At 48.0% G+C, this 27,618-nt stretch overlaps 1 protein-coding gene across 4 annotated transcripts in view; it reads left to right on the forward strand.

Annotated features, from left to right (window-relative positions):
* The first annotated feature begins 2,901 nt into the window (after nt 1–2,901).
* GRAMD1B (GRAM domain containing 1B) overlaps nt 2,902–27,618 on the forward strand; it is a 202,476-nt gene continuing 177,759 nt past the window's right edge. For 2 of the 4 annotated variants that reach the window (XM_027979340.2, XM_042233005.1), the window contains exon 1: nt 2,902–3,188. In XM_027979340.2, coding sequence (XP_027835141.2) covers nt 3,124–3,188 — 65 coding nt within the window. In that variant the 5' untranslated portion in view covers nt 2,902–3,123. Of the gene's footprint in view, nt 3,189–12,517; nt 15,747–27,618 lie in introns of all 4 variants that reach the window. The other 2 variants (XM_060399796.1, XM_042233004.1) reach the window with 2 other exon arrangements.

Genomic DNA, 27,618 nt, shown 5'->3' on the forward strand with positions numbered 1-27,618 from the left:
ACCACCCCCTTTCCCTGATTAGCAACTGTTGAATCTGCCCTTCGGAACTCAGGGAAGGTCATGGAAGTTGGAGTCTGTTTCCTACCAACAAGAAAGGAGGGACATAGAAAGGCTTCTGTACCCAGGAGTCCCACACAGTCGTGCTTGGTTTCAGTTTGGCAGTTTGAACCCAGTCCAGCTGCTGATTAGCTGTCTTTTTTTTTTTTTTTTTTTACTGCTCTAGCTCCTCACTGCATGAGAGCTTTCTCTAGTTGCCAGCAAACAGGGACTACTCTCTAGTTGCGATGTGCAGGCTTCTCATCAAGGCGGCTTCTCTTGCGGCAGAGCACAGGTGTGTGGCCTTCAGTAGTACCTGCTCTCTGGCTTAGCTGCTCCGAGGCATGTGGGATCTTGCTGGCCCAGGGATGAAATCCACGTCCCCTGCATTGATGGGCAGATTCTTAACCACTGAGCCACAAGGGAAGTCCCTGTGTGTCTTTTACACAACCTTTCCAAGCCTCATTCTTTTCTTATTTGAAAATGGGGATAACAACTTCCTCATTGGGGTGATTTGAGGATTAATTGAGCTCATGCCTGATTTATAGTAAGTGTGCAGTAAATATTAGCTAGTCTTACTGTGATTGTGTTTGGATTGATACGATTTAAAATTCCCTCCCCACCTTCAGCATACAACCTGTGTACATAAATTGCTCTTTGTAGCATTTCTCCCTGAGAAAACAGCCAAATTGTTCCTGGAACCTGGGCCAAACCCTTACCCGTATAAGGTGCTTTGTGCCCATAAAACGGAAAACAAGCTATTTTGACAATGTGCTGTAGGGAGCACTGTTAGTAAAACAGTAACAGGGAGGATGGAGTAGTTTAGCATTTACAAGCATGTGGTAACTTCTGTAAATCTAAAACTGGTCTTAAAATAAAGTTTATATATACATATATATATATATATATTTTACAAAATATGTGTTACTGTGTTTCTGGACCCACCTGCTCGGTAATTAATAGGTTAAGTTCATTTTTATACCACAATAAACAGGCTATCAAAGGCAGCCAACAGAGAGAGGCACTTCTTGAACCAAGTTCCTTATCTATAAAATGTGGGGGTTGGTTTCTTCTAAGTATTTTTTCCAATTTGCAACTCAAATGGAATGAGTAGTCATTTAAGAAGAAGTCATTTAAGGGAAATTAAATTGTGACTTAATATTGGCCTTATAATCAAGATGGGCAGACATTCTTTGGACGGGAAACTACAGCAGAGAATGGTTATTTTTTGGAGCGCAGGGCAGCTCCAGAGCTCAGGAGGGCCTGGGCTTCCTACACAGGGAAGGTGCCCTGTCTGCAGATCTTTGGAAGAGAGTAGGATGAATTCCTTTCTTGCAGGAATGGTTAAACTGAGACCCTCACCAGTAACTGAGGAAGAACTGATTAAACTCTTTTTCAGGGTGTTTTCTTAAGAGTTGATAGGTAAGCAGCTGTTTCCAAGTGCATTCTGGTTCCTTTCTTTAATGGCTCTCCAGAGATCCACAGTCCAAACACCCTTACCTAAGAAACCTGAGCTTTCAGTTAATCAGAAACGAATGTTCTGGGTGGAGAGTGTTATCCTCCCAGGTGCCTTCTCCTGAGATCTCTTATGTGATGCAGGCTGAGTGCAGTGATGATCTCAGGGAAGGAACGACCACAGTCAGAGCTGCCCCAAGGGACACTGCAGGGCTGCGGTGGATCGTGTTCTTCAGCCTCCGTTTCTCTAGAAGGGCAGGCGATCCCCAGATAGCATGTGTGGGAAGCTAACTGGGTGCCTCCTCAGACCTCTCCCCTACACCCCCGTCACTGCCCCACCCACCGTATTTTCACTCTCGGACATTCACTGAGCAGATACACCGTGTGGAGCAGTGAGCTTTGAAACAGGATGACAGAGATGAAGAGGGCAGAAATCTTGCCTTGATGACGATACAGTCTGAGGGAGGTGGGATGTGGAAAGTGCATGCCAGTAATTATGACATGGCGTGGAAAAAGAGGTGTTGCAAAACAGTGTGGGTAAAGTGCACCGAGGGTTTTTTTTTAATATACATGTACCCAAGTAAGTGAAGTGAAGGTTGTTCAGTCGTGTCTGACTCTTGGCGACCCCATGGACTATACAGTCCATGGAATTCTCCAGGCCAGAATATGGAGTGGGTAGCCTTTCCCTTCTCCAGAGGGTCTTCCCAACTCAGGGATCCAACCCAGGTCTCCCGCATTGCAGGCAGATTCTTCACCAGCTGAGCCACAAGGGAAGCCCATATACAAGTAAGGATTGATTTAAATGAGTGTGGAGGACATTCTCAAAAAAGAAAAGGAGAAGAAGTCATAAAAGAACAATTAGAAGAACACGTATGGGCTTTTTCCAGAACCTCAGAACCTCTGGGATACTATCAGCCTTCGACCTGCAAGTGCCCTCCAGTGTCGTCTGGTCTCAACCTCAGTGCAAGAACGTGGTCAGTCTCTGCTTGCTTACCTCCCCTGATGGGAAACTCACCATTTGTTTTTGGTTGAGCAGTGTCTGGTTACTTAAGGAAGTGGGGAGAATTGCTCGTGTGTGTGTGCAAGAGATACAGAAAGAGAGAGAAGGACAGAGAGAGGGAAGAAACAAAAGGGGAGAGTGAAAAAGAGGCAGGGAAGAAACAAAAGGGGAGAGTGAGAAAGAGGCAGGGAAGGAACCTAGGTTTTTAGTATCCTGGTGGGACCCTTCCTGTAGGACAGTGGGACCATGAGCACTGACTGGTTGTTCTTTGGTTAAGCTGGGGAGATTTTATTTTGGCGGGCATGAAGCCTACTGTCCTGGTTCCAAGGTCCAAGGGTGCAGGGGTGAACTTGCACGGAATGAGATCATGTGAGCCAGCCTTCAAGAACCTAGACTTTGCCCTGGCTGACAAGATTGAAACCATTGCCTTCGAAAACAAGTTAGATCTACCTTTGGAAGCTAAATTAGAACACAAAGATCACAGAGAACTTACTTTTAAAAGCCTTTAGTGTTTGCTAAGCTACCATTTCAGCAGGTGGTGGCCAGCCTCGTTTTAAGCAAACTTAGTGGAGCCTGGAGCTGTTGTGCATAGGTCCCGCTTAGAGTGTTGGGTGGACAGGTCTCAGTGATGGATGCCTCCAGGCACCTGTAGAGCCCTGCTGACCCACCTGAGATCTACAAGTGGACTTCGTAACAGGTAAGGGGTGTTAGAGACACTTGGGTACCAGTTAGGAATTAGGACATCGTTCGCTGCAAATGAGAATCTGCTTAGATGGCCTGAACATGCCAAAGAAAAGTATTTCTTGCAAGCACTTCTAGCAAAGCAGGTTCTGCCAAATACTGGGGATAGAGTTTCTTTTTAAAATGTTTAGAATTCAGTAGGAAGGCCTAAGGAAATTGGTATTAGCTTTGTGGTGTGTTTTAGAGAGGGAACAAATAGAAACTGACTGAGTTAGGAAAGCAGAGCGTCTTAGTTTGCAGAATTTCAACCCCAGATATCAATTTATTTACCAGATTGCAAATCAAATGAAAGCCATCACAAAAAATGGCAGCGAGAACCAGTCTGAATAGTGGCTGAAAGTATATTTTTTACAGGAAGTTGAAATAGAGTAATATAGAGGAGTGGAGAAAACACTGGTTTGGGATTCAAACTACTTGGGTTTGAATCATAGCTTAATACCTAAAGTTAATTTCTCTGGGCTTCGTTTTCCACATCTCTAAAGTGGGGAAATTGGCACAACCTCAGGATTTTTGTGAGGCTTAATTGAGAAAACAGAGTGCCTGGCTCAAGAAGTTTTGGATCAATCTTCAAATTTTTAGGACATTGGAACATTTCTAATCTATGCTCAGCCGAAACAGATTTTTCATATGGTTCAAGCCACTGTTATTATATATTTGCTTTGAAATGAAAGGGTATGAACGTGTACGTTGATTATTTATCCACATACTTTTACTAAGTAGTAGTGTTGTTGCAAAGTTGTGTATACATCAAGTAATATTTAAAATGCATGAGGGGAATTTCCCACATAAAGGGATTCTCTTTGTGTGAAGCATAAAGGCTTTTCCAAAAGTAAATAAACATTGTTATGTCTTTTGTGCAAATCTGATCATTCATGTGTTGAGATCAGTTCTAGAAAGGTATTTGTGTTTAACTTCTTGCTCTCTGCAGGCTAATGAGAGAATTAGATGCGCACAGAATCTGTGTGGACAAAAGCAGAATGAGTATTTGGACTCCTTAGTACCATTTGTATTTTAATTATTCTTTGAGGTCAAAATACAGCCTCCAGAATAACACTGAAAGCAATTAAGGTAGAATTTGACCAAAAGATATTTGATTTACAGAAAGCAATTTCCATTTCAGCTATATGACCTTGGTCCAGGGTTGATCTCACCAATGCCTTAGTTTCTCATCTGTGACCCTGGGTGGGACAGGGCAGAGGAAGAATGGTCCAGATATTTAATGAGATTGGACTAAGTATCTGATGTTTCTTTCAGGCTTATAATTCTATTGCCTAAGGAAGGTCTATTGCTCATAAAACTTTGCAACTGTCAGACAGAATTAATATGTCTTCTCGAAGTACTAATTTACATCATGGGAGTGGTTGAGATTATGAGAAATGGAGCTCTTTCTTTTCCTAGAAATATAAAGAAATGAGGTCACTCAGCATTCAGTGATGTTTTATGTTCATGTGGACATCTGATATTCAGCAGGTTTCCTTGTTGAATGTGCCTTATTCGAGTCATTTAATTTAAGGATAAATTGCCCTTACCCATAAAGGATAAATTCCTTACCCATAAGGAAACAGTCTATTTTAATGAATCTTTTGGGAAAGAAGTGATTTTATTAAATGATGATCATTCCAACTCATATATATATATATATATATATATATATATATATATTTTTTTTTTTTACTGTGCCATGCAGCTTATGAGGGATCTTAGTTCCCCAACCAGGGATTGAACCTGAGCCCTGTGAAGTGAGAGTCTGGAGTCCTAACCTAACTGGACCTAACCTAACTAGTCCAACTAGTTGCCCCAATTAGTTGGGAGTTGCCCCAACTCATGTTTTTAAAATCTGTGTTTTCATATGCCAGGATTTCTTAAGGTGAAGTAAACCTTTTCAGTTCATAGACTGTGAGAGACTTCAGAGATTACCCAGGATAACCAATTCCCCAATTCCAATTTCAGGGTGTTTAAAATACTGTGCAGTCACTGAATTGAGGTGAATCAGAAGGGCAGTGGTCCAGCATCTCAGCTCCTAGAATGGGAGTCAGAGGAATATGAGCAACGGAATTGCCACCAGGGGGCAGTTGGGGGCAGAGTACAGCCAGGGTCCAGGCTGGTGGGCCATTCATGAAATGTGGGAACACTGCGAAGTGTGACTTTCATTTCAAGGCAACAGCTCCCACTAAATGCAGACTTTTACAGGAATGAATTGTTTACACTTGCTCCCTCCTTGCAGAAGGATAAACGACTGGGGCTGCAGTAGGAATGTACTCTGTGTACTTGGATTATAGGAGCCATGGCTGAAAAGCCTTCCTGTGTCACAACAAAATAATTCAATTTTTTGTTTGAAGTGATATGTAAAGGCTAGTGTCTCCATCATGCTTGGCAAACACACCATTATGTCCCATCAGAAGAAACTGGGCAGTTTTTACAGTTTCAGCATCATACCCCAGCAGAAGTTACCACGGTTCTGCTCTACCCTGGAAGTGATTTGGAGCCCATTGCTCTAATATCTGGGCTTCCCAACTGGCTCAGTGGGAAAGAACCCACCTGCCAATGCAGGAGACGCGGGTTCCATCCCTGGGTCAGGAAGATCCCTTGGAGAAGGAAATGGCAACCCGTTCCAGTGTCTTACCTGGAGAATCCCATGGACAGAGAGGAGCCTGGTGGGCCACAGCCCATGGGGTCACAAAGAGACATGACAGAGCAATGGAGCACACACTAGCTGCTCCAGCGTCTCTGCCACTCCGGATCTGGGTTTATTATTTTTGTTTAGTCGCTAAGTCATGTCTGACTGGTTTACAACTGGATGGCCAGGCTCCTCTGTCCGTGGGATCTAGGGTTGTCTGTAAAAGGGGGCTGATTTTCGGATGTAATGGAGGTGAAACTGCTGAGTTCCTGTTGGAAATAAAAGCCTTAAGTGGTTCCTTTAGCGCTTGAACCGGATTGTTTCCTAGACCTGTGGGGCCCTTCTCTTTGAGTGAGTTCAGCCTCCAAGTCTTTGTCTTGGCCTTTGCATGCAAAGCCATTTATCACCTGTGAAACTTCACCTGCCTGCTGTATCACTTTAGTAACTGTCTGTAACCTCTCTGTGCCTCCTTCTCTAATCTCTAAAACAGAATGAACAGTGGGGGTAAAGTGATGGTTGGGTCAGATCTTTGAAATATCTGTTCCATCATTCTGGAATTTTGTAATCACCAGATGTAAACTCCTCCAGGGCACAGACTTGGTTATGTGCATACCCAAATTCCCCCACCCGATTTTCCAGCACTTAGAACATAGTGTGCTCAATTAATCTGTGTTTAAATGGGCAAGAAGGAAGATTTATAGTAGATGTAATCTCTTGCTCTCATCCGTCACCCAACATTATGATCCAGACTGTTCTTTGTGTGATTCCAAGAATATATCCTGCGCTCTTTTATACCTCTGTGCCTTTGTGTAGGTGGTCCTTCTGCCTGGAAGCGTGCCCCCGCCCTCGCCCCGGTGTAGCTAGAAAACTCCTCTGCTAACCTTCTACCTTGGGTAGATACTGTCTCCTTCATGAAGTTCTTTCTAGATCAAGCTCTCTCTCGTCTGGGATCACACTGCGTTTGATACATGCCTCTATTAAAGTAGGTTTTCTCACTAAACTGTAGTCCTTAGATTGATTCTCTGCTCTCCCGGAACCGCCACTTCAAGACTTGAAGCCAGGGTCATCTTTGATAAACATTCAAGAATTATTTTGAGAAATAAATGAATAGTGTTAGAGAAACTTTTCAGAACCGTTTCACAGTACCCAGTGTTACGGTATGCTTAGAATCTGGGCATATTAAATACTTTTTGATTGATTTGTTAGATTACCAGGTACACCCCCAAGCTTCAGTTTCTTAGATATAGGCAGAACTCCATTTTAAATGGCATAATCATACAGTCACATTTTGTTCCTCTGAAACATAACATCTACCAACAATAACTCACACACACACACACACACATTTTTCCCAGTCTAATTCCAGATCCTTAGAAGAGACTTGAACATAGAAAATGCTCAATAACTATTTTAAAATGAATGGGAATGAAAGACACTCCTTTCACCGCCTGGTTTCTGGGACTCGTGGTTTTTGCAGCCTCCGTGTGTTGCCTCGCTCCACACGCTACCACCTGTAGCAGTCACGTTTCATTTCTGCTCTCACCACCACTGTTCCCACAGAGAACACCAGCGACCCATCACAAAACCTGATGGGATTCTCTCCGTCTTCCTCCTGCCTGATTTCGTGACGGCATTTGGCATCACTTACCTTTCTGAAATGTGGTGTAATTTATAGCATGAGTTTTAAAGCACAGAGACCCTGGTTTAAATTTGTGCTCCTCTTCCGTTTGTTCCCTGTATGAACTTTGGCAAGTCAGGCACCTTTTAAAATCTCTCCCCCTCCTAACATGGAGCTTTTGATGTCTATTCTCGGGGTGGTTGGGTGGGTCGAATGGGATTTTGTGTGTGAAGCACTTAGACTGGTGCCGGGCTTGTAGTAGTCATTCAACAAACTCTGGCTCCTTCCCTTTCTTGACTGCTGATTCATCCCGCATTCTTGGTTTTCTTCCAGTCTACGTCTCTGAATAAATCTTTGTAGAACTTTTCCTTCCCTTGCCCGTCTCCTCTCATTCCACATTTTTCTCCCAGCCTGTTTCAGATTTTCTCCATATCTTACCTGCAGTATTTGCCATGCATGCATGGAGTCAATACTCCAAAAATACAGACTGATTGAATGACAGTCTCTGAATTGGCCTCTGTGTGTCCCATCTTTTGCTTCTCCAGTACGTATTTCACACTGTCACCAGAATTGATGTTCCTCAAACACAGGTCCATAATGTCACACCCCCCAAGAAACCCCCCCAAGCAAAACCTGAATAGCATCTCTTTGTTTAAAGAATAGAACTAGGGACTTCCCCGGTGGCCCAGTGGTTGAGAATCTGCCTTGCAGGGCAGGGGACTTGGATTCCATCTCTGGTCGGGGAACTAGGATCCCACATGCCGTGGGGCAGCTAAGCCCCCACCCCACAGCTAGGGAACCTGAACACCACAACTAAGACCTGACACAGCCAAACAAACGAATAAAATATTTTTAAAAAATAAAGACTAGAACTAAACTTTGAATACTCGCCAATCTGACCCTCTTGTTTGTCCTGCCTTGCCTCCTCTATGCGTCCTTCCATAAGCCCTGACTTCTCTCTCTATTTTCCAAAACTCCCCAGGGGTTTTCTTTTCCTTCTTATTCTTTTCAGTCCCCTTACTCAAACAGTTCCTTTACTCCAGAGTGCTCCATTCATCTTTTCTAGTGAAATTCATACTTTACGTCTTAAGTACTAATGCCTCTGTGAAGCCTGCCTAGACCACCTTTTTTCCTCTCGTTAAAATTGATTTTCTGTTCGCACCTGTTTGCACTTGTATTTTGCACTTCATTCATTCTGCCTTGCTAGGCTGTACGCTCCAATGCACACACTTTGTCCTTCTTAGCTTGCTGTCTCCCCAGGGCTTACCGAGAAACCTCATGTGGTTCTCTAGCTTAACAAGGACTCTTAAAATTAAACTGAATGGAAAATCAACAGAAGTAGTCGTGTTTCCTAATACAGGTCTTATAACGGAGACTTAATTAGGTACAAAAAGGCCGACATTTATAGCTTACAATGTGCCAAGCACTATTCTAAGTGCCCTACGCTGTTCAGAGGCTCACCACAGCTGGAGGAGGGAGACATTGTTAATTATCTTGTTTTCTTTTTTTTTTTTTTAAGATAGGAAACAGGGACACAGAGAAATTAAATAACTCACCCCCAATCTAATGGTAGGTGGGGGAAGGGCAGAGAGCAGCCATGTGAGCCTGTGCACACAGCCACTAGTTTACAGCGCCCACAGTATGTGAGGACCCTTCTGAGGAAAGCAGCAGAGCACCCAAAGCAGGCCAGCTGCCTCCCCTGGAATGGATGGGTGGAGTGACCTCAGGAAGTCTTTTCCAGCCCCGATGTCCTTCGAAGATTTAGAGGACAAGTGATGATGCCTGTCTGAAAAAACAGGGTCAGCCAAGTGTTGTGCAAAAGAGTCTGGTTTGACTCCTAAGTCTTTTGATGAGCAGTTAAACCAGGGAGGCTTATCTGGCGACAGTCCTCCTGGGGTGACGTCATTGCTCACCCTGACCCCCACGGAGGCTGGCGGAAGCACGCCGTCAACCTTGTGCATTTCCCAGGGCTGAGAGGCCTTGCCAGTGCACAGTCCTTGGGAACTGAAATGGGAAAAGTCCTGAAGCTCTTTCTTTTCTTCAGAAGGAGAAGCCAGAGGTGAGGCTGGTCCACCGTGGTTTTATTTAGGTTGTGTTTAGCCAACATCCTCCAGCCCCCTCCAACTACAGGGACTGAATGTGGAAATCACATTGATGGCTTCAGTAGGGAGCTCGTGCATGGGGCAATGAGGTAGGGATTAGAGGAAGGAACAGACTCAAGCCACCAGGGGACAGCTTGACGCTTACGGTCTCCAATTCCACCTGTCTCCCCAGTCCCTACTGCCAGCTTCTTGTCCCTCACCACCCTGGTCATTGGTCCCTGTATTTCTGTGTCACGGTGCAAGATACAAAAGCTTTCTGTGAGTTTCAGAGAGGTGTTTAGTATCCGGTAATCAGAATGGCTGGAGTCAGAAATCTATCAATTCAGATGGACTTTGTTTTAGGCCTAAGTGAATTGCTTTTATTTAAAAGAGAGAGAATCTGGGCTCCACAGATCCATGATGGTTGGGCCTTTACTAGAAAATTCTTCCTTGCCTCTGCCTCTAATCAGGTTCCAGTTACCTTTGGAGCCGTTGCAGAGATAGCTGCCCTGTCACCATCTTTGAGCATCCACTGCAGCCCTTACCTGGCCTTCCTCTCAGGAAATGTTTATCATCTAACCTGAATCTCCCACCCTGAGTGCTGCACAAACTCGTTGCCTCTTTTGTTTATTTATGTGATTTCTTAGTTTCAGCACGTAGGATCTTTAGCTGTGGCACGTGAACTCTTAGTTGTGGCGTCAGGGATCTAGTTCTCTGACCAGGGACTGAACCCAGGCCTCTGCAATGGGAGCACAGAGTCTTAGCCACTGGAGCCACAGGGAAAGCCCCAAACTCATTTTTGCTCGCTCAGTAACAGAAGGAGAGTTTCTGAGTCCCACCCAGCCGTGCTTCATTTTGTTTCTGAAGACAGTTTATTACACTGATCTCATGGCCTAATCCACAGTTCTATCAGAATTTCCAGCTTCTCTGATGGCAGCAAGTTCCTCTTTGTGAACGCCCACTTCCTGCTTCTTTCTCCTCTCCATGGGAGCCTTTGGGTCTGGCTGCTCTGATGCCATGCGGGAGAGAGATTCTGTGTCCTCTCCTTCAGGGCGGGGACTGACTGTCTTGTGGCAGCCGTGTGAGTTGCCTGCCCTTGGCATCCTTAGGGCTGGAGGGATGTGGGTCTGTGGGGGCCTGCTCCTTCCATTTCCCACTCACCCGGATGTGCATCCAGGAGGAATCTAGCTTCATAGCTGCTATGTTTCAGTTACGTTCCCTCCTGGACGTTTCCCACTCAATAATGGACTCTGGAGTTTGTGGGTCTCCCAAAGTAATAAGACAGGTGCTGGGTGTCTTGTGTCTGCAGGAAAAGGGAGCCTGAACAGTTGAGAATAAACAACAGTTGCTTGGTAATATGAGCTCCTTTCATTAAAGTCAGAGGCCTGGCTGTGAGCTGGGGGAAGGGAGGCCTGGGTGTTTAGGCACCACCTGTCTGGGGGGCCAGAGGTGAGGGCACCTCTGAGTCAGCTGAGAGCCAAATATGGGAGAGAAGTGATGAGGGGTGGGGTGGGGGTGGGGGGAATTGGAGAAAAATGCAGTGACTGAAGCTCTTTAGTCCTGACCTCCTGAGAAACTGTTTTTCAAAACTTTGCATTTCCATTTACTCAGCTGTAAAATAATGGTTGGAACTGAATGGTTTCATGTTGTTTAGTGATAAAGCCAACTAAGATCGGGGCTGGTAAAATTATGTTGCTTGCAAGGGACCTGATGTCCAGAGCTGATGCATTTGATGAGATTTGAGTGGCCTCTAACTAGCTTCAGATGACCCTGGCTCAAGTTCGGGCTTTGTCATGGATCAGTTATTGTGTTTTTATCTGCGACCTTGGATGTCTTTCTGTGTCTCACTTCAATAAATTACAAAATGAAGGTAATAACATCTGCTAGGGTCACTGGAAGATAAAATATTATGTATGAAAGCTCTTTATGAAAGTGTAAAGATTACTCTATAAACAGAACACGCAGGACACTGGACAGAATCCAAAGAAGGACAAACTTCACTCTTCCCTCAATGTGCATAGAGTTTTCACTGTAATGATGACTGGTAGCTGGAGAGCATTTCATTTTCAAACTAATGTCCCATTTGATAGGGACAAGTAACCAGCTGAAGGTGAATGAGAAATGTGGGGGTTTTTTTTAATAATTTTTTTTAATTGAAAGAGAGTTGATTTTGGGGCTTCCCAGGTGGTGATAGTGGTAAAGAACCCGCCTGCCAATGCAGGAGATGTAAGAAACATGGGTTCCATCTCTGGGTCGGGAAGATTCCCTGGAGGAGGGCATGGCAGCCCACTCCAGTATTCTTGCGTGGAGAATCCCATGGACAGAGGAGCTTGGAGGGCTGCTGTCCATAGGGTCGCACAGAGTCGGACGTGACTGAAGCGACGTAGCACACAGAGTTGATTTACAATGTTGTGTTAGTTTCTGGTGGATGTGCTTTGAGAAAGGTTTTTTTTTTAATTTTTATGTTTTAGATGTGGACCATTTTTAAAGTCTTTATTGACTTCGTTACAATATTGTTTCTGTTGTATGTTTCGGTAGTTTTGGCTGCAAGGCATGTGAGATCCTAGCTCCCTGACCAGGGATCAAACCCTCATCTCCAGCATTGGAAGGCGAAGGCTTAACTATTGGACCTAAAAAAATAGCGTTTTATTGGGTGACAAGTACTTTCTTTTCTTGAAGCCAAGAGTGCAGGTGGAGGTGAGCCAGGGCAGTGGTTGAGGGCTTCACCTATGTGCTTTCCAGCCAAGTGAAACACTCACAGATTGAGTGTGGAGGAGGTTTTCCCTCAGGCCGGAGGAGACGTAAATGATCATTCTCCAGGACTGCTGGGCACAGGCTTAAATTAAATCTCACAGGAGTTTAGATTTTAGACTCAGAATCTCTCATGGGTGGAAAAGTGGCTGAGGTGTGTGGGAAGAGGAAACTGCTGAGTTTTCTTCCTTTTAAGAGGCGTACGTTTAAATTCACAGGGCTCACGGTCAACGTCAAAGGGGGCTGCCCTTCTTGGTGAATCTCCCTTTCCCCCAAGTACCCATGGGATCTTTGGGCACCTGTCTGTGGACCCTCCTGATTTGTTTTGTTTTGTTTTGTGGTTTCCTGGTGAATGGTATTGACTCACCTTCCTGTTGCCCGCTAAACCCCCAAGACCTGGCTCTCTGACTTCAACAGCCCCTCAACAAGCAGGTTCCTTGAACCGAGAAGTTATCAGATCCCCGGCAGAGTGCTCATCCTTGGAGGAAATCCAAGGCAGTGAGCAACTCCGTGGCTTAGTTCCGGAGCCTGAAGAGTGGAACGCCTCCTTGGCATTCCCAGAGCCGGATGCAGTGTCCGGCTGCTTGCCCGGTCTGACACCTGATGGCAAGGGGTTTCTCCTTTCTGTGACACATCCAGGAGTGAAAATAGAGTGATACTGAGCCCCCTTGAGAGAGCCAGTGATCGGATGTGGAAAAGAGTCAGAAACAAGACAGGCCACTCTTCCAGGAAGACGTTTATGGGTGGTCTGGCTCTGGCCAGGAATTGGAAAAGACCCTGATGCTGGAAAAGATTGAAGGCAGGAGGAGAAGGGAACAACAGATGAGATGGTTGGATGGCATCATCAACTGAATGAACATGAACTTGAGCCAACTCCGGGAGACAGTGGACAGAGAAACCTGGCCTGCTGCAGTCCACGGGGCTGCAAAGAATTGGACACAACTTAGCGACTGAACAACTGGCTCTAGTTTTTTTGGCTACGGTCTCTCTCGCCCCGAGCGAAATGTATTTCCCCCAGATTCCTGGCCTTGGGGAGGCTGTGCAGTGTCAGGATGCCGGGAGCCATGCCCCCTCCCCAGGTGTCACTGCAGGGCATGGTGGGCCCAGGGCCAGCTGTCACATGAACTGAAGGGGTGTGTTTTCTCGCAGAGCTCTGGTAGTCTTTAGGAATGTGGTTTCTCCTCAGCTTTGGGACATTTGTGACCTGCTCTTGTGACCATCCTGGCGCAGAAACAAGGCATCGATTCCCTCCAGGACTCAGAGAAAGGGCACAGAGGACAAGGTGAACCGCATGGTCTGTCTGAAAGCTCCCATCTCTACTTGGGGCTTCCCTGGTGGCTCAGTGGTAAAGAATCCACCTGCCAGTGCAGGAGCCGTGGGTTCGATCCCTGGGTTGGGAAGATCCCCTGGAAAAGGAAATGGCAACCCACTCCAGTATTCTTGCGTGGGAAGTCCCATGGACAGAGGAGCCTAGTGGGCTGCAGTCCATGGGGGTCGCACAGAGTCAGACAAGACTAAGTAACTGAGCACACACATACACACATCTCTACTTGGGCTCTTACATGTAAGACTTACTGGAGAGGCATATGGGCTGGGCTGGGAGGGAGGGTGGCTGTTAACTTCTTTGCTATAGGAGCTGGGCTCTTTAGACTCAGTCTTGACAGAGGATTCCTTAGTGAGGTGGATCAGTTCTAGGGCCAGTCTCTTAGGGTAGAACCTGGGTCTAGAGAGTGAGGGGTTCAGCATAGCTTGGGAACTACAGGACTGACCCAGACTTTCTAGGTTCCATGACCTGGGGACATACAGATGTTTTGTGACCCAGTCCATGCAAGTGGAAGCAGAATTGACCCAACCCTCAGAAATGTAAAGGGAGTACCCTCAGTTCCCCAGGACACCCTTTGCTTCACGCTCACATTCCTCTAATTTTATTCTGTGCATGGAATGTGGCTCTGATATGGAGGGGGTCACTCAAGATGTCGAGACCACCCCCCTTTTCCTGACTGGTCCCGTTGTGCTCTGTGTCTCTCAGGTCCTCTTGGCTGTCCTTCCTCCGTATGTCATGTCTGCTGTCTTCAGCTTATTCCACAGAGCTGTCCTCTCTTCTCCGCTTGTCATTTTGGAAGCAGCCTCTAGGAACCTTACTGACCCCCCTCCGACTGTGTCCGGGCTTCCTGTGCCCCCGCCTGTACCCCAAGTGATTCAAAGAAAGCACCTTTCTCAGCAGAGCAGATCCTGCCCGAAGAGTCTCCTAGTCTCCCCGCCTCAACCCTGTATGCTTGGGTGGCCCTGGCGATTATGGCCTGAATTCCTTGGGTTCTCCCCCCCCCCCCCCCCGCCCCGCTCCCCCTCCTAGAAAAAGCTAGGAGTTAACACTAATGAGAGCTGCCCGGCCAATCGTCGCTTTGAGAAAGTTTGGGCGGTGATCCTGTTTCATTAGGCTGATTGGAGCAGCCGGGACTCGAAGGTAGAGTCCCTCCCCAGGGATCCCGGGTACTGTTACACTAGCTGTCGCCGCCCGTGCACGCCCCTTCTGTACAGACGTGACCCCCGCCCCCTTGCCCGCTCCTCGCCCCCCGCTCCTCCTCTTTTGTTTTTATCCAGCGTCTGCTTCCTCTCTCTCTCTCTCTCCCCCCGTCTTCCTCCTCCCTCTGCCCCTTCCTCCCGCTCTCTGCCTCCCTGCAGCGCCAAGCCGGCTCCCCAGCCTAGTCTGCCGAACGCAAACCACTGAGAGTTTGCCGAGCCTCCCCTGGGGGCGCGGGCCGCCGAGTCCCGCTCGGGCACGGTCGCCAGCCGGCGAGGGAGCGCCGCCGAAGGAAAACGAGAGGGCGCGCGAGGGGAACCCCGGAGAGGGCGGCCGGGCGGCTGCGGGTCGCCGAGTTCGAATCCAGGCGGCCGCGCCGCCAGCCCCCGCGCCCCCTCCGCCCGCGCGGCGCTCCGGAGGACGAGCTGGCTCTGCTCGCGGCTCGAGCGGCGAGCGTTTCCTAACGTGAGAGGCCGGGCGCCGCGGGCGAGGGCAGGGGAGCCGGGCCGGCGGGCGACGAGGCGCCGGGGCAGCGCGGAGGCAGCGGGTCCCATGCCGGCAGCCAACATGATGGAGAGTCTGCAGCCGCCCGCCCTGCAGGTGCCCGAGCCGCGGGGCGCACCCGAGGGCAGCCCGGTCTGGTCCAGCTCGTCGACCCCCACGCTTCGCCGCCGGCGCTTCAAGATGCGCCGCACCAAGAACGTGCAGGAGCCGAGCCTGGAGGCCGGGCTGAGCGGGGACCTGCCCGGCGTCTTGGCGCCTGGCAAGGAATTCCTGCAGCTGCCATCCATCGAGATCACGCCCTCCAGCGACGAGGACACCCCGTGGTCGAACTGCTCCACGCCCAGCGCTTCCCCGCGCCGCAAACGCTTCCTCCTGCGCAAGTGGCTGCGGGTGAGGGAGCGGAAGGAGTGCAGCGAAAGCAGGTACGTGCCGTCCCGTCCCCGCCTTCTTCCCCGTTCCTCCTCCGGCCTCCCCAGAGCCTCCGGGGCGGGGGGAAGGGGGGGCGTCCCAGGGCACCCGGGAAACTTCGCGGAGGATTGCAGGAGCCCTTCTCCCGAGTGGACGGCTTGCCCACGTGTCACCCATCTTCCCAGCCCAGGTGGGGCCCGGTGACTTTACAGTACACGTGTACACGGGGCTTCACGCTGCGTTCCAACCCATCGGATCCTCACAGCAACATGAGTAGTAAAAACCATAGCAGCTAGTGTTTACTGAACCCTTAGCAAACTCGGGCCAGAGGATGCGCCCTTCACCATCTATCTCCATTTAATCCTCACAGAACCTTTTTGTGGTAGGTACTCTCAGTCCCACTGATGGAGATCGTAGAAGGCAAGAGACATGAAGTGGTTCCTCCACTCAGACTTCAGTCTCTAAGCTCCGTTTTAATGTTGATTATTTAATTTTTGGCCACCCCAGGTTGTCTTTCCTGGCCCCCCACGTGTAGATGAGGTGTATTCACATTGAGTGAGTCAGGTTTCCTACCACAGAGAATCTTTAGACAGCTAGGCCAGGTCCACACCATTGTAGTTTGTGCCATCTACTTTTTGCCTGGGTAGATGTTGCGTCTGAGTAGTTGGGAAGTTAGCTTTCCCTAGGCGGAGAATTTGTCTAAGGGCAGGTAGGTAGGGCAGCTCCACATAGCCTTGGAGGAAGAAGGGAGTTAGGTTTAAGGCAAGCCAGTTGCCTGGTGGAGGGAACAGGGGGCTGTCCTTACTGGCTCATTGAGATCTTGTACCTACTCATTTACTCTCACACCCTAAGGCCCTGTATCTTAACAATGGTCTGTGCCTTTGTGTGAGGCAGTTGAGCGATTGGCGACCTTTTCCTGGACACCTCCTCCCAGTCTGTTCAATTCCATTCATCTCAGCTCAACAAGTATTGATTGAATGTTCTAGTGAGTTGTCTGATACTAGCTGAGGGTGCTGTGGCTGGGAGGCAGGAGGTGGGGGGGGAGGTTGGGTAGAGTGTGGGGGATGTGGTAGTTAAGGAGGAGGATGGGAGGCGACTAGGGTAAGAAATTAAGGCCTGTGAGTTTCCCTGGGATTGAGGAGATGGAATCTTTAGAAGTGAACGTGTGTCATGTGGTGGAGGCTTCCCAGGTGGTGCAGTGGTAGGGACTCCGCCAGTCAGTGCAGGAGACGCAGGAGAGAAGGGTTCAGTCCCTGTGTCAGGAGGATCGCCTGGAGGGGGAAATGGCAACCCACTCCAGTATTCTTGCCTGAAAAATCCCTTGGACAGAAGAGCCTGGTAGACCACTGTCTGTGGGGTCTCAAATAGGCAGACAAGACTTAGCAACAGAGCATGCACACGGGCCACGTGGTTCTGACTGTATAGCAAAGAGAGGAGGAAGACTCTGGGAAGGAAGAGGCTCAAACCACGACACGTACAGACAGGTAGTAGAAAACAGCAGGAAGAGTATGATATCGGGGACATGAGATCAGGAAAGGGGAACAGTACCTACAAACATAAGAACAGGGTGAGATGTGTCTTCGAGAGGACGCTGAGAAATTGGGCCGGGTTATATGGATGATGAGCATTCTCAGCCTGCCAGGCTCTCTTTCTCTCTCTCTGTTTTTTTTTTTTTTGGTTGTAATGACTGGATGTGGTTATCTCTGCAGGCGAAGAGGTAAAGCTTTGTTCTGGGGCTTTTCGGGAACCTGAGGATAACAGTTCTTTCTGTACTTGTCCATCATCCTGCCGCCTTTCCCAGAGAGTGTAGGGAAATGGGACAAACTTGGTGGGAGCTAATTTTTAAATTTTTTCTTTTTTAAAAGGATTAAGGCTGTACTTTTAAAAATTGTAATTGTATTTATTTATTTGTTTATTTTTGGCTGTGCTGGATCTTCATTGCTGTGTGGGCTTTTGTCTAGCTGCAGCGAGCGGGGGCCTACTCTCTAGTTGTGGGGTGCGGGCTTCTCATTGCAGAGCACAGAGCTCTAGGGCGTGTAGACTTCAGTAGCTGCGGTTCCCAGGCTCCAGAGCACAGGCTCAGTAGTTGTGGCACACGGGCTTCGTTGCTTCACGGCATTTGGGACCTGCCCAGATCAGGGATCAATCCAGTGCCTCCTACATTTGCAGGCAGATTCTCTGTCGCTGAGCCACCAGGGAAGCCTGATGGGAGCTAATCTTGAACTAAAATAGTTCATCCCGGTTTGTTAGCTTCCCCTCAAATGTGAGAGACCCTAAAAGACCCTGAGATTTGACCCTGAGATTCTGCTGTGTGTACTGAGGACAGTCTTACATTGGTAGTCAGGGTGGGGATAGGGTGGATTTGGTTATTTTAGGAAGATGTAGTGTCTTGGTTTTGAGATGTCTCTCTTGGTTTTGAGTTCTCTGAAGGTGCAGTACAGGGAATTTCCTGGCAGTCCAGCGATTTCACTGCAGAGGGCACAGGTTTGATCCCTGGTCAGGGATCTAAGCCTGCCCCCGCCCTCCAAAAAAAAGGGTTCAGTGGAATCTTCATTTTTGTTGGAGCAGGGGACAAACTTTTATTTATTTTTTAAAGTATTCATGTTTCTTTCTTTATTTGGGTGCATTGAGCGACCTCACTTTCACTTTTCACTTTATGCTTTGGAGAAAGAAATGGCAACCCACTCCAGCGTTCTTGCCGGGAGAATCCCAGGGACGGCGGAGCCTGGTGAGCTGTCGTCTATGGGGTTGCACAGAGTTGGACACGGCTGAAGCGACTTAGCAGCAGCAGCAGCAGGTCTTGGCTTTGGCAGGCGGGATCCTTGATCTCTGCTGTGAGATGCTGGGTCTTTAGTTGCAGCATCCCAACTCTTGTTGTGTCACAAGACCCGGTTCTGGGGTCCAGTTCCTCACCCAGGGTTTGAACCCCTGACCCTTTCACCGGAAGCATGGAGTCTTAGCCACTGGATCACTGGGGAAGTCCCAGGGAATATACTTTTAAATCAGGAAGGGTTTTCACCTTCTAGGAATAGTTTAAAAACTGGCAGTTGTGTTCTGTGGTGACTTGCTGGGTTAGAAGAATGTTGGTATATATGTAGAAAAAGGCAGTCTCTGGATTCAAACCTAGATCTGTCAGACTGCAGTCTCTACTCTTAACTGCTGTGGAACTGCCTCCTGTTGGAATCTGACTCAATTGTGGCTAAAACAAAAGCCCATCTGTTTTAGGCCTTAAAAGTAGAAGGTTTCTGGGAAAGAAAAGAAGCAGTCAAGTGAATGAGTGATTGTAGACGGCCAGGATGGTTCCCTGAGAAGGAGTTGGCGTTTAGAGGCAATAGGGCCCAAAGAGCGTTGGATCTCATACCAGGAAAAAGGGAAGTGTACGTTGCTCAGTCGTGTCTGACTCTTTGTGACCCCATGGACTGTAGCCTGTCAGGCTCCTCTGTCCTTGGGGGTTCTCCAGGCAAGAATAGTGAAGTAGGATGCCTTTCCCTTCTCCAGGGAATCTTCCCACCCCAGCTCAAGGCCAAGTCTCCCACACTGCAGGCAGATTCTTTACCATCTGAGCCACCAGGGAAGCCCCATGTCAGGAGACCTGGGTTTAAATTTAAGTTCTGTCCTTTGTTAGCTGGGGAACCTTGCACAGTTCCTTTCATCTTTACTACCTGTAGATTGATGGCAGGTCTCAAGAGTGGTATGTGTGGACATGTTTTGTAAACGTCCCTTTGCTGTGCAAGGGGGAGGGAGTGTTGTCCTCTTCCTGTGAGTGGCTCACATAGAGGGGATGTGTGCTGCAGAGTATAGGTTACATACCCACGTGTCCTGGAGCAGCAACCCGGGGCTCCTCACACATTACAGGATTTGGAGATGCTGATGGGGAAGTGACCCAGCTCTGGCTCAGATAAGGGGATGAGCACAGCATGCCCTGTAGGGCATCTTTCCTCTTCATGATCCTCACCCCAGGTCTGCCTCTCCACACCAAAGAAAAGACCCTTCGCAGGCCTTCGATGCCATTCTATCCCATATGGCACGAGGCTGAGAGGGCCTCAACTTGTGGATTTTTTTTTTTTTGGCTACACTGGGTCTTTGCTGTGGCACCTGGACTGCTCTAGTTGCAGCATGCAGGCTCCAGAGCACGTGGGCTTAGTTCCCTTGCAGTATGCTGGATCTTTGTTCCCCGACTAGGGGTTGAACCCACATCCCCTGCTTTGGAAGGCAGATTCTTAACCACTGGACCACCAGGGAAGTCCCAGCTTGTGGGTTTTAACTGCACAAAGATAAAAATATAATCAGGAGACCTCTTTCCTCTTCTTTGGGGAGACAGGAGTAGAGAAAATGATGAAGTTAGCAAGGACCTTGGAGTACTCCGAGTCTAATTTTTTCTGGTTCATCTTTGTATTTTCACTGTCTAGCACTGTACTTGGCCTTTTGTTATGATCAATAGATGTTCATTGATGGATAAATTAATAATGAGTGAATGAATGATTACTTTTACTCTAGTCCTTATAATGAAAGTATCCTTATTCATGAGTCAGGGAAAATATCCTGCAGGAGATGAGTCCAGAACTGAGTTTTTTACTGTATGATGGTTTTATTGAGACATAATCTTCCCAGGTATCCTAGTGGTGAAGAACCTGCCTGCCAATGCAAGAGACATAAGAGACACTGCTTTGATCCCTGGGTGGAGAAGATCCCCTGGAGGAGGGCATGGCAACACACTCTAGTACTCTTGCCTGGAGAATCCCATAGACAGAGGAACCTGGGGGCTATAGTCCATGTGGATGCAGAGTCAGACCCAACTGAAGTGACTTGGTACACACATAATCTACATGCCATACAATTCAGTCAGCTTTAAAGTACACAATTTAGTGTATATTTTAGTATGTTTACAAGTATGTGCAGTCATCACCCCAATTTTAGAACATTTTCATGACCTTGAAAAGAAACCCATACCCTTTATATATCACCTTCAATCCCCTTGTCCTCCATCCTCTCCCCTCCAGACTAGGCCATCACAAGTCTTTTCTATGCGGAGCTGAGTTTTGAATGGGAACCAGATGCCTCTTAGTGAAGACAATTTGGATGTGTTGGCTTGAAGATGGGGATGGTCTTGATGAGGGATGTGGGAAAATGAGGGTAGTGATGTGATGGGCTGACAGACTATGATGTGTGCTGAAGAGTTTGAATTTCAATTAATCAGTCAGTCAACAAAGATGTATTGAGATCCTATGGACAGTGTGCTTTGTCTGCAGAGAGGATTCAACTCAATGGGGAGCCATTGTAGGTTCTGGAACCTGGGAGAGACATGCGCAGAGTGGTATCAGAGGCAGTGAATTCTTGCTGTTCTGTGTGAACCGAGTGTGAGGTGGAGGCTGGAGCCTTGCACAACTCTTCCAGCAGTTACTGTTACAGCTGGGGATTGTCATCTTGGCCACTGTTTGGCATAAGATGGCACAGGTTTTTGCTGGCCATGTTGCCCTCTCAGCTCTGTGAATAATGAAGTCTGAAGGTGATGGCTCTTAGAACTAGTACCCACATGTCTCCCCAGATCCTTTCGCCATAACTGGTTGTGGTGATTGTTTAAAACCCAAATTGAGAGATTTACCTGGTGGCCAAGTGGATAAGAATCCACCTGCCAACGAAGGGGACACAGGTTCGATCCCTGGTCCGGGAAGGTTCCACATGCCCCAGAACAACTCAGCCCAGGCACCACAACTACTGAGCCTGCACTTGAAGAGCCCAGGGACCACAATAAACAGTAACCCCCGCTCGCGGCAACTAGAGAAAGCCCAAGAGCAGCAAAGAAGACCCAGCACAGTTAATAAATTATATAAATTAAATTAAAACCCCAAAACCCAAATTGAGCACCAGAGTCCCTCTCACCTGCTGGAATACAGCAAGAGGTCAGAATTGGACAGAGATAAACTTTTCTGACAGCATCCTGATGTCATTCTGTGGAGGAGGGTGGGAGAGTGCCAAGGAGCAGGTGAGTAGGTGGGGCTGGCTGACTTCGGGCTATCTTTCTGGGGGACACAGAACATCTCTCTGTCTCCCCAGGACATCCTCCTTGGTCCTACCTCGTGCACCGCTTTCCCTTGGCATTTCTGTCTCCTCTTCTCTGTGACGTAGCGACCCCGTCGTGTCTTCTTCCCGGCTGCGCGTCTGATCTCAGGGGGTACCTCTCACTGACTCTGCAGGCCTGGCGGGCCTGGTTATCTGTCTGGTGCCAGCCTAGCTGACATGCGTGTTTGCAGGTAGAGATTACCCATCACTGGTGTATTTATTAACGTATCTGTTTTAAAACATTCATTTACTTATTTGGCCCCGTCGGGTCTTAGTTGTGGCGTGTGGACCCTTTGTTGCACCTGGGCCCCCTGCATTGTGAACGTGGAGTCCCGGCCATTGGACCACCTGGGAAGTCCCTCCTTGGTTTATTTATCTTGAGTCTTCATCCCCTTCCCCTGACCTTCAGAGGGAGTCTTGCTTCCAGTTTCAGCTCAGTTTCCAGGGAGCAGTCTGATGAGTGCTTCCAGATGCCACACCCATCACCTCAGTGAGGACCCCGCCATATGGGAGAAGCACAGAGTGTGAGAAGGAGAGAATTCATGTCTTTCTTCACACAGAGCATCAAAGAGGAGACCTGTGATTTGTCAGCAGATAAAGTAATTGGTGCTGGATAAGGTTAAACTAAACTTCACCCAGACCATTAATTTCTTGAGGGCGGGGACTGCATTTTACTCTCTGCTAAGTGCCTTAAATATGCATTTAATCCTCCCAACAAAGCCCCAGGTGGGTTATACAGCCAAGGAACCTGAAGTTCAGAGATTCGTTTGCTCTGGTCACACAGAGGCAGGGGTGAGATCTGAGTCATGTTCTTCTAATTCCAGAGACCTGTGCTCTTTGCAGCTACGCAGCACCATCTCCCCAGGGCCTGGGAATGGTTGGCCCTTGCATATTTGAGATCCCATCCACGTGGAGGGGGTCTTCCTTGGTGGCTCAATAGTAAAGAATACACCTGCAGAGCAAGAGATGCAGGACACATGTGTTCAATCCCTGAGTCAGAAATATCCCCTGGAGGAGAGCGTGGCAACCCACTCCAGTATTCCTGCCAAGAGAATCCTGTGGACAGAGGAGCCTGGAGGGCTATGGCCCTGGGGTCGCAAAGACTCGATGCGACTGAAGTGACTTAGCACGCACACACGCACGCAGGTCACATGGAGGGGGAGGTGGGAAGGAGGTTTGAAGGATGGATAGTATGCTGAGATGTGTGTAGGGGCCAAGGGTTGGGCATCAGCATGGGGTTATATGAGGGTGGTGCTACCTGGTATAAGTGAACTGCTCCGTGAGAAACAGCCAGCCTTGGGCTGTAGATGTGGTTTCCGGATTCAGACAGTTTGCGGAAACTGAGAAGGTAGATCTAAGCCCTGTGGGCTGATTCACACTGGCCAGTTTCCTCCTTGGCAGTTGATATCTTGACAGTTTCCGTGGTGGTTATACACTCAGGGGGTGCCAGTTCCATATAAGGGGAGAGACTGGGATTTCCATGGGGTAGATTAACAGGTGATAATTCTGCCTGGCTTGGTTAGTCTCTCCCAGCAGCACCAGTTGCTGTGCTGGTCACTGATCATTGCTTCTAGGGTAACTCTGGAGTTTTCCTTAAGGCACTCAAAGGGCAGAGGTGCCAGTGGGGAATTTCCTTCCTGACTCCAATGAGTGAGCCACTAGGCCCTGAAGCAGGTGTTCAGATACAGAGCCAAGCTGATCCGAGAGCCTGGGGGGTGATTGCAGGCTTGCTGTATGCATCAGAGCTTTACGATGTCTACAGGCTTTTCCTGGAGCCGCTGGCCTCTTGGGGTGCGTTCCTCTGAAGCCCAGATTGGTGTGGTGACTTGCCAAGGGGCAGTTGGTACCTCGTGTGAAGAGAGATGCTTTTCAGCATGGGAGGAGGTTAATGAACCCTTGTCCTGTGACTTTGGAGCCTGAGGAACCTTTTTTCTCTCAGAGGAGATGGTGAGGGTTCTCAGAGATGAAGGACACAGGGTGGAAAATGGAATGTGGAAGGAAGGCAGGATGGGAGAGGCTTCAAGCTGGTGCACAGAGATGTCAGGCCTGGCCCACCCCCACCCCCACCCCGTGCCACCTGGACACAGGGCGGATAGCTGCATGCCACTTCCTGGAAGAAGTCCTGGTGGCTCAGTGGTGAAGAATCTGCCTGCCCATCCAGGAGACATGGGTTCGATCCCCGGTCCAGGAATATCCCACATGCCTCGGAGCAACTAAACCTGGGCGCCACAACTCTTGAGCCTGTGCTCTGGAGCCCAGGAGCAGCACCTGCTGAAGCCCGAGTGCCCCAGAGTTCCTGCCCTGCAACTGAAGAAGCCACCGAGATGGGAAGCCCACGCCCAGCAAGCCCCTGCTTGTCGCAAAGAGAAAAGCTCATGCAGCAACTAAGACCTAGCACAGCCAAAAATAAATAGATAAATATTTTGGAATAAAAGTCCCAGTGTCAAATATTCTCCCCCTGGGCCCAGATTTTCAGTCCTGATAATCTGATCAAAATCATCGCCAGGAAGATGAGGCTGTGCTTTTGCTATGACCAGTGGTAAAGCGGAGACGGGGGTGGAAACCCATGGCTTTTTCATTTGAGGCCCTGATACATCTTTTGAGTCAGATGGTTGTGAAGCGCTTTCTTCTGCGTCCTTTGCATGTACTCTAACTGGCTCTGGTTTTCCACCCTGATTTTGCAGATGAGATAAAGAAATCTGGTGATTAGGCACATCTCAGTGGCAGATCTGGGTTACAGCCTGGAACTCAGGCCTCTGACTTTAACCTCTAAAGTTTGGGCTACTTTCTATCTGTCACGTCTCTGGAACTTCTTCCAGCCTGGTGCCTCCTTCCTCCATGCTCTGACCACAGAGATTTTTTGCTTTCTGTTTTTGGTTCACAGGTTTAGTCAGGAAATGAGGGGGCTGAGTGAGGGGACTAAAAAAAATAATCCACAACCTACTTGGTTTTTCCCTTTTCTTTTGCCGCTATGTAGAAATAATTTGCCTTGGGGCCCCATTTGGGCAGGGGTGAGTGTGTTAACCCTTTATTGTTTGTTCCAGCAACTCAGGAAATACAGAATGACAATGGACAGTTAGTTTAGCAATACATTTTTGAATCTAAGCATCTTACAACTTGTTCTCTTAAAAGGAATTTTTTCATCGTTAAAGTCAACGAGGGACTTTCCTGGTGGTCCAGTGGCTAAGAATCTGCCAATGCAGAAGGCACAGGTTCAATCCCTGATCCCGGAAGATTCCACAAGCTGTGGGGCAGCTGTGCGCCACAACCACTAAAGCCCATGTGCTCTAGAAACGAGCCACTGCAACTAGAGAAAGCCCACGCACAGCAACGAAGACCCAGCACAACCAAAATTAAGTGAACAAAATATAGAACTCAGCGAGGGACTTCCCTGGTGGTCCAGTGGTTAAGACTTCATGCTCCCAATGTATGGAGGAACTAACATCCCACATGCCACATGGTTTGACCAAAAGATTGAAAGAAAAAGTCAGTGATGATTGTGTGTAGTCAAATAGCTAGTTAATATAAAACTTTTGGATAGTAGGGAAAAGGAAAAGAGCTCATCATTTTATTAATACTATGCTAAACCAACCAATAGTAGTATGCTTGGCATATTATTTCCCAGTATTTTTTTCTCATTCATAGTTTCTTTTTTAAAAAGTTTTATTTATTTTATCCTTGACTGTGCTGGGTCCTTGTTGTGGTACGTGGGCTCTTCACTGTGGCTTGTGTGCTCAGCTGCCCCAAGGCATGTGGGATCTTAGTTCCCCAACCAGGGATCAAACCCACATCTCCTGCATTGGAAGGCGGATTCCCAACCACTGGACCACCAGGAAGTTCTCAAGAGTTTCTTTGTAACTGAGAGACTTTTCTTTTTCACCAGCTCTTCTATATCTTGTACCGGTGAAAGGTTAAGGGAAGACATAAACCCATAGGTCAAGGACAAGTAAGTCTGTGAAATAAGGAAAAAAGAATTTCTGAAGCATTGTTTCTGGAGGAGTCATCAGGATGAGATATTTCTCTGAAGTGGGGGGATGTGAGCCCTCTCATCAAAAAGATGCTGTTTAATCTCATCTTCCTGTTCTGCATGACCCAAGCTTGGTGTGACTGCCAGTCTGACTCCTCTGAGCAGTCTGCCTTGGTTCGGCAACCATTTGTTTCCCAGCTGGGTCATTATACTCCGGAGCTCTTCCTGACCTTTCTGTGATTCTCAAGATTGGATGGAATGGCTGTAATAAAGGTTACACTGAACAGGGTGGAGCTTCTCCAGAGAACAGTTTGCCCTTGGCTTGGTTGATACCATGCCTTTTCCCTATGTCTACAGTGAGGCACATCTTCCTGGCATATGAAGATCCCATTAGGAAAAAAAAAAAAAAAAGCCCCAGGAAGGAGGATTGTACCATCTTTTCTCTCTTGGTTACTTCTTTCTGTGTTTTTGAGCCCAAGATCTAACTGAAATCCTCCATGGTATAAATCAAACATGTTCTCTCTTGTTTTGTCCTCAGGGAAGGTAAGAAGACTATCTGGTCAGTGTCCTTTGAGAATATTCTTTCAGAGACTTATTATTAGCAACTCGGGCTGTTGCTTCCAGATTCTAAGAGAAGCTTGGTTTGCACTACCAGTGACTTGGTCCTCACTGGTTCTCCAGTGGGGGCTGTGGGACCCTGCAGGTGCAGTGGGGGGACTGGTGGCCACACGTGTTAAAAGACAGAGCTGGAATCAGATGGAACAAGGCAGGAAGTGGCCTGCCCATTCAGAAAGTTCTTAGGAACACTGGACAGTTCTCCAAAGTGCCTTCTCCATGCCTGGACTGCTTCCCAAAGTGCCTCTGTTTGTCAACACCAGAGAGTTCAGGCTGAAAATGTAGATAATTCAGGAGAAGTCATTCTCAAGTTCAACAAACACTTTTGGACACTTGCAGAGAATCAGCTGCTGTCCTGTATGCTTGGGACACAGAGATGGAGACAAGTGGCCCTTCCTTGAGGAGTTCATAGCCTTTGGGGGAGACCAATGTGCAAAAAATAATTTCAGTAGCATATGGAATTCTGACTAAAACATAAAAAGTAGGTCTGCGGAAAAGACTTGCTGGGAGGGAGAAGGGAGGAGGGTCCTGGGACCTAGATTTCACTCCTGCTTAGACTTTTCTCGCACTCAGCTGCCACCTGTTAGTACCTGCAGCTCTGGTTCTCCTTCTCTGTCAGAAAAATCTTCATGGTAGGTGGGATTTGTTCATTTATCTCTTTTTAAAAAATATTTATTTGCTTATGTGGTTGCATCCGATTTTAGCTCTAACAGGTGGAATCTTTGTTGAGTCATGCAGGATATTTTGTCGCAGTGCACAGGCTCAGTAGTTGTGGCGCATGGACTCCAGAGTTCATGGGCTCAGTAGTTGCCTCGTAGTATGTGGGATCTTAGTTTCCTGACCGGGATCAAACCCTTATCCTCTGCATTGCAAAGTGGATTCTTAACCACTGGACTGCCAGGGAAGTCTCCAGTCCCTTCAACTTTGAGCAGACTGGGAAGGTCCAAGGCCAGGAGGCTGGTCAGTGGCAGAGATAGCTCTAGAAGAGATCTGCAACCTTACTGTGTGATCCCCCCATTCCGTGTCCCAAGAAGCTCATCTTTGCCCAGGATGGAGCCATATCTTCATCAGTGAACCCAGGAAGCTCCGGCAGGCCTTGTCTGTTGTTAGGGGCAGGATGATGGTTCATCCTAGACGAATGCCCTCACTCTCATCAGTCCAAGGGATTGTCTGAGGCACCATGGGGGTGGAGGCTCTGCTTTTATTTTTATTTTTTTACTGTGTGAGCCTGGACAGGTTACTTA

This window comes from Ovis aries, chromosome 15 (assembly GCF_016772045.2).
Source record: "Ovis aries strain OAR_USU_Benz2616 breed Rambouillet chromosome 15, ARS-UI_Ramb_v3.0, whole genome shotgun sequence".
NCBI lineage: Eukaryota > Metazoa > Chordata > Mammalia > Artiodactyla > Bovidae > Ovis > Ovis aries.